Source organism: Mesitornis unicolor, unplaced genomic scaffold (genome assembly GCF_000695765.1).
Source record: "Mesitornis unicolor isolate BGI_N332 unplaced genomic scaffold, ASM69576v1 scaffold15810, whole genome shotgun sequence".
NCBI classification, from domain to species: domain Eukaryota; kingdom Metazoa; phylum Chordata; class Aves; order Mesitornithiformes; family Mesitornithidae; genus Mesitornis; species Mesitornis unicolor.
The window spans coordinates 28,187-35,480 of NW_010157759.1; the positions used below are offsets into that span (position 1 = coordinate 28,187).

Consider the following 7,294-nt stretch of genomic DNA (forward strand, 5'->3'; position numbering starts at 1 on the left):
TTGAGGCCATCTCCTCTCATCCTATTGCTTTTTACCTGGGAGAAGAGACCAACCGCCTCCTCACTACCCCCTCCTTTCAGGCAGTTGTAGAGGGTGATAAGGTCTCCCCTCAGCCTCCTCTTCTCCAGGCTAAACAACCCCATTATTCTGACAGGATAATGACCTGCATGCAAGTAACAGATCAGAGGAAAAAAGCTGGCTAAGAAGCTATTTGAACAGATTAGAGGAGAAGTAGCCAGAGCAGAATTTTCCAGAGGAGGGGGTCACTAAAAGCCATTAGATGCAGTGGGGGAAAAAAAAAAAAGCATTCTTGTTTAGGTATTGCATGTAGTGTACTAGTAAGGGACATACTGTAGATCTCACTCTTGGCTGCTTGAGAGCATGAGCCAGCTCCAGTTAAAGAGTTTGAATTTTTCTTTTTTGTTGTTGTTTTTGTTTTGTTTTTAAATGTGTAGCTAGTGGTGTTTCCGTAGTTAGGGAGAAGAGAAACATGCATTTCCTTCCTGTAAGCTCTGCCATTTATGTACAGAAATCTGTGTTTGTCTCTTGCACTCTCAACGAATGGAGCAAGGAGCATGCATTTTTCATTATCTGGGAGAAATAGGAAGAACTGTAGCAAAGCAAAATTAACAAACGTTTGGTATACATAGAAAATTTTTATGAGAAACACATTGCTTAGTTTGCTTTCCGTCCGTTGTAACTGCGTAGTAACTTCCTGTTGTATCTTACTTGAATTGCACAGCACGCATGACTGAATGTTCCAAACTTGACAAATAAAATGTCAAAAGAGAAGAGAGTGTCAGTTGCTGTGCTCCGATCGGTCTCCAGCTGACCGCCATGTATCGAACAACTCTTTCTCTAATTGTGTTCCTGGCATCCCTCTGAGATGGGGTGCGGTGAGAGTCTAATAATCTACTTATTCTTTTTACAGAGTGGTAATTGGAGCAAAGCCATCTAAGATCCAGTTCACGATGAAATTTCTCTTTTTGCCTTTGTAGAAATACAGATAGGTGTTAAACCCCATTTGTCATCAGCCTTGGATGGCAAAATACCCGTCGTGCTCAAGCTGGAATGGGGTGGTGGATTTGGAGCGCCTGGGTCTACTGCTGTTGGCCTTTCTGGCAGTGATCAAACTGCTTTTATCAATAATGGTGCATTTATTAACTGTACAGGCAGTGATTTCACCCCTAGTAGTCTTTACTTCTTCTAAGTTAATTAAGTATGATTGCTTTTGACTTGTAAAATGTCTACTTTGTCATGGCAAAGGCATTGAACTTGCACAGGCTGAACCTCTGCCAGGGCTGGACGCTCCCCGCATCTTTTGCATTCTCACCAAGTCAGGCTGGATTTTGGGCCATGGCGGGGAGTCTGCCTGTGGGGGAAGAGGCCCTTCTGTGGGAGGGCAGTCTCTAAAGAAAAACGCTGGGCTGCAGACTCAGCTTTCATTCTTGCCCTTTACAAGCAAATTAAATTTGACCATGTCATTTTCCTCTGTATTTGCTTGAGCTTTATCCTCGGTGACAAATGATGACAGCAATATTTTGTCAGCAAGTTCCCTCATCGCAGACCATCTGGCCACTGAAACAGTGAGGTCACCACACTCCGCGAATCGTCACTAACTTATGTGGGATTGCACGCGTCTCACAAACTGATTTACAGCTGCTGTACTGCAGACAAAGTTAAATCCTGCTTCATAAACTCCTTCTCCAGCTTATACCCCTGGTAAAGGAATTTCAAGGAAAGATTTTGATATTTAATTTTTTAACTTTATTAGACTTTATTTCAAATCCAAATTGAGACTCAGTCAACACATGAGTACCATAAGGACATAATTGCACAGAATACAAGTCAGTTTTCTCTGCAGGAAAGGGGAGCTCTAAAAAATAGATCATCAGCTTCAGTCAGATGCTTCTGGTTTGTATGGGGAAAAATTGATTCTTTTACTAAATACATCAAAATGTTTTCACAGCTGTGCTAAAACATTATAAGAAAACAGTTGCTTTTTCTCAGTTGCTTTTGCTGTGCAAAAAACCTTGCTGTTTTCAAAATGATAACATGCACTGGGTGTCTATCAGTATTATTCCAGGTAGAAATACTGCTCCAAGAATAAAAGCACTTAACTTCAGCAGAACTTCTGAAGAATGTCTCACAAGCCAAGAACACATTTTGTGTCCAGTCCTAACTCCCTTTCTGCTCAGTCAAAAAAACCCCAAACCAGTATTTTTGGCTCTGAACAAATCTCAAGGGGAATTCATATGTGGATTCACATGGGCACGCTTGAAGGCAAATGTCAGGAGACATTTAATTCTGTTTAGCATCTGATTGATAGCAGGTCCAACATTTGAAATTACAGGAGATGTCCAGAGAATCTGGGCTGGACAAAATCTACCAACATCAAAACAGAAACTATATGGAAAAGAAATCCATTTCATTATCTGTAGGAAAAGTTAAGTGTTTTGGGAGGCCATTTTTTCTCATTTTTGGCTAGCAGTTTTATAAGTAAAGGGTTTTGCCTTTAGCTGTCTCTTCCACTGAACTGGTTCCAGTCCCTTTTCCTACAAACACTTCACAGCCCATGACAGTAGAATCAATCCCCTGTTACAGCCTGTATGGTCTGTTAGAAAGCAATACTGACCTTCCTAAGCCAATCTCAGAGATTCTCAGATCTCTCTGCAACCAACTGAATGGTTTTTTTTGTTTGTTTAGAAAGGGATTGAGATCTGAAATGTTGGCCAAGGAAGTGATTCTAATTAGGAAGCCTGTAATGGAGCCATTGCTGAAACTACTGAGAACAGTCCCCTGCCTTAATAGTCCCATTTGTGGCTTTCTCCAGACTTTTCTTCAAATCTTTAACCATTTGAGTAGGGACATGACATGGTAAACTCTTATGTTGAAAATACTTTGTGAAGAGAATATAGTGTGCGCATCATTAGGCCGTGACCTCTGTTTTGACCAATTAAGGCACCCCAGCTGTCCCATCTGAGGACCTTCACGGAGAAGCTGCTCCTACTTCCAGTAGATCTTGCCGGCTTCCCCCACCCGCACGGCCCCGCTGGCAACAAGCTGCAGGGCAGCTGGGAAGGCTCGGTGCTCAGCCTCCTTCACCCTTTCGGACAGGGTCTCCACTGTGTCCCCAACCTTAACTGGAACTGCCTCTTGGAAAATGATTGCTCCGGCGTCAACTTCCTCCTGTCAAAGCAACAACCAGAAAGTCTGTACGGCTGAAAGAGGAGAAAGAGCAGCGGGGGGTCCCCAGCTGTACAACAAGGAATGTAATGTAGCTGCCTCGGGCATCTGTTTATCATTATGTTATTAAAGGAAACATGAATTTGGGCTGATGTGAGGAGTGCAGAAAAGATGCTGGCGCTCATGCTGGCCTGTGAGGAACTAACAGAAGGGCAGGGTTCAAAGAAAAAGAGAAGGTAGGCAGAACATCAGTGAGCAACATTTCTGCTACAGAAAACAACAAAAGCCATGTTAATGATCAGCTAAATTGGACAAAATGATGACATTTCGCTTCCGAAGAGTGAATGAGCCAAGCCTTGGCACTGAGCAGGACTGGAGGGCCCAGCAGATCTTTCTTTTGCATGTTAATGCCGCAGATCCCTGCTGGTGAGTGAGTTATTGTTTCTCAGTACCTTGCCACATAGAGCAGAAACCCTAAGTCACATCTTGAAGACAGAAATGCAGTCTTTCCTTCAATCTGGAAAAATAGTTTTTGTCTCTTTTCCCAAGAGAAAGCAAAAATGAGAACAGATTTCAGGAGCAGTGGAAAAAGAGGAGGATAATCTGAAGAATGCAGCAGAGGAGGGGAGACTAGTTACTGTCAGCCCTGAGAACTGAACAAGATGGAAAAAATGCTCCCTGAACCCATACAAATGTGAATCTTCCAATCTGAGAGATCTCTGGCTTTTATTTTCTTAGTTTTGACTAACATAAATTGTTATGTTTTTCCCTGCTCCCACAAACATTGGATTACTTTTTAACAAATCTAAGCTTCTTGTGCCATTTCCACTGTTGTAGTTTTTTTTCTTTTTTTAATTTTTCTTCTAAGTAACAAATAAGGAAGGTTGTATGATAAAATTTAAGGACTTTGTGCTGTGTAGCAGTAAGGATTTTGGGTTAGCCAAGGCCTTACATGAACTAGTACTCCCACCAAAACTGGTGGAAGGCAGCAGTGGGATGCTTAGGGAAGAAGTTAACTTAGGTAAAGCTTAAACTCCTGTACAGACTCTTCATTGCCAGTTCCTGGAACTGGATTTTGCAACAGACTAAAGCACTATATTGTCTAATATTGTTAGGAATTAATAAAGGAGAAAGGTAATCAGATGTGATGGTGTAAGGGTGTTCCAAGCAAACTCTGAGGTGGAAGTCTTCAGACTGCTCAGTTACAGAGTTAAAGCGGGGGCAAGGGAGTACTTACAGCTACAAAGTGTACGGTACAGCCCGTGACTCGGACTCCAGCTTGTAACACCAATTTGTGGGCATTTGCTCCCTTAAAAGAAGGCAGTAGAGATGGGTGGATGTTCAGTATTTTTCCTGGAAAATTATAAGTGAAGTCATTGTCTTACAGCGTTCAGCCTTATCAGAGTCTTCAGAGTACCATAATCCACAGAGGAACAAAATACATTTGTGGAAAATTTCTTTGATCACAAGCACAGTCCATTTCCTTACAAACTCAGTACCCGGAAGAAACTCAGGGCTACATCAAATGACTTAACAGACTGTGCCATGACAAGGCAAAAATTCTTTAGCCTGGACTTTTCCTCCACACCTGTTTTGGCTTAATAAGAGCTGACAGCTGCTCACATAGGAGCCCTTCTCTCTGCCCTTCCGAAAAGCACCTGTCTGTCACTACTACTTTCCATGCAGGCAGTTGGCTGGGGGGTCCTGATGTTGATAATGTAACCTCTAACGCTCAAATAGGTGTGACTGTGGTAATAACCCTGGGAAGCCTATACCTTGTGTTGCCCTTAAAAGATAAAGCATATGCCTGAGTTCCTACCTAGCTGTAAAGTAGGAGAGAGCAGCTGCCCGTGACCTCAGAGTTCCACCGCTACAGCAACGTGGTGATTAAACCATGAACAAAACCTTCTTCCTTCTGGCAGGCTTCCCCTGTGTGCTCCTACTACGTCTGCGATAACTCCTCTTGCTCAATCTGGACTAGAGAAAAGTCAAAAGGTGCTTGACAGCCCTAGATCTTCTCTGAGATTTGGTACAAACCCTCACAGAATTTAAAAAAAAAAAAAAAAGAAAGTGGCCATTGATACTATTTATACCACAGTATGCTACACCCACACTGTCTCTGCAGGCCTCCTGTTTAGGAAGACTGGATGTCATCAGGATTCATTGAACACCACCTAAATGCCAAGCAGTGAGACTGAGCTGACATATGCTGGCAGAGGCAGTGGTGTACCGAAATAGAGGCTTATGATTTTGTAACGTGAAATGAAGGCCACTTCTGGCAGCACCACACAAAACTTGCACACTCACTGCAGTAGCTCATGCAGATATTGACCTCTGCAACCTAAAGAGGCAAATGTATTGACTGATCTTCAACAATATCTCAAACGTGGTTTGCATCTCAAAAAGACCCCTTTTTAAGCATCTGCATCTCCCTGCCTGATGCTTGAGGAAAAAGGGACTGGGGACAGTGGCTGAAAACAACACCCTGGACTTCTGTCTCAGTTTCCCAGTTTCTTGTTACAGTACTGTCAGGAAATGCTCTAAAGCAATGTGGCTTTCTGTTTGGTTTTGAGTTTTGGTTTTTTTTTTTGTTTTGTTTTGTTTTTTTTTAATCTGTCCTTGATGTTAACACTCAAAATTCACACTTCAGGGCTGTTAAGCAAGAAAGGAGTTTCACAACTAACTACACATTCTATGTCCTTGTGACTGTGACAGAAAGAAAAAGTAACAGCTTTTAAGAAAGAAGCAACAAGAACTGATTACTCGTGGATAATTTAGGGTAGTCAGTGGCTAGGCATGGCCAGGTCAGAGTTTTACAGCAGCCTCCTGTCAGCTGATCCCTGAGCTGAACTGGATGTTTGAGCTCATGTATAAGACCTAACTGAAGGATAGGATGGTCCTCACACCTGGGAATTAACTTGGTCAGAGCTCAGGTAGGTGTCTGTTTTCAAGCTCAATTGAGTGCTGGGCATTTAAAAAATGACAGAAGAAAGTCTTTTCTTTTGCTCTTAGGCCAGTCATATGCGTAATGCAAATCCTGCACTGTGCAGGGCAACGATCAGCACTGGAGTTGCTCTGCCCCTAAATCAGAGGGCGCTAAACTCATCCTGTGTTCGCACAAGATCTCTGCACTAAATAAAGCTCTTTTCCATCCTCTATGCAGATACTCCAGTCAAAACACACCTCTTGCAGTGAGGGATTCCTCTCTCCTAACCACAGCTGTCTACAGCACAGGCATTTACATCTTCACCTTCTGGACTCCGTAACGAATGGAGAGAAACAAAACCAATTCAACTGAATTACTTCAGCTGACAGCTTTAGCATAAAACGATTTGCCTCCTAGGAATGCCTGTTTTGCTCCACTGATTTTAAAGACAGGTTTGAAAAGCAGTAGAGGTGTAAAAGGTCTGTGTCGCAGACACACCCAGGGTAACGCAGAAGTCACCATGTGAGCAGTAAAGGCACCCACAGAGCTGCAATGTATGGGCCTGAAACTGGTATGAGCAAGAGCTACTTTAAGTAACCGTGACTGAACCCAAAGCAGAGCAAACAGTGAGAAGAGCAGCTGCCTCTGTGTGATTCAGGACTACCTAAAAGAAACAGAAAGAGACAAGAGAAGTAATGTAACAACTGGAGGAGGAGAGCAGCCACAGAAATAGGGAGAGGTGTTATCAGCCTCTAACAAAGACCTGGAAAAATTGCAAAAGATGACCAGAATGGAGACACTGTGAACACTTTGGACAAACAAAAGCTGCATGTGTCTGTGAAACATCAGGTTCAGACAGCTCCTGGGATGTCTGACCAGAAGACTCGCAAGGTCTTGTTAACAGGAACTGCCTATTGCTGCCAGATTTTGCAGCTTTATACGCAGCCAAAGCAGCTCATCTGTTGGGGGAAGGAATTCTCAGTGGCTGGATGCTCACCTCTCCCCAGTCAACACCTACTGCTAAGTCAGCAAATTGCCCCGCGCCTCATGTTTGCAGATGTCTAAAGTCTTCACAGCCTTATTTTAAAATATTTTTAAGATATTTATCAAAGACTACAAGATCTGCATTTGCCTTTGACAGAGGGAAGGGGGGAAACACTGCCTTTCTCATCCTTTTCCCTA

The 7,294-nt window shown here is 43.0% G+C and overlaps 1 protein-coding gene across 1 annotated transcript in view; it reads right to left on the reverse strand.

The window, feature by feature from the left end:
- Nucleotides 1–2,899: 2,899 nt before the first annotated feature.
- The window catches only part of GART (phosphoribosylglycinamide formyltransferase, phosphoribosylglycinamide synthetase, phosphoribosylaminoimidazole synthetase), a 28,459-nt gene continuing 24,064 nt past the window's right edge, over nt 2,900–7,294 (reverse strand). Inside the window, exons 20-21 of the mRNA XM_010181317.1 lie at nt 4,424–4,539; nt 2,900–3,189 (exon numbers count right to left, since the gene is read on the reverse strand). Coding sequence (XP_010179619.1) covers nt 3,007–3,189; nt 4,424–4,539 — 299 coding nt within the window. The 3' untranslated portion in view covers nt 2,900–3,006. The remainder of the gene's footprint in view (nt 3,190–4,423; nt 4,540–7,294) is intronic.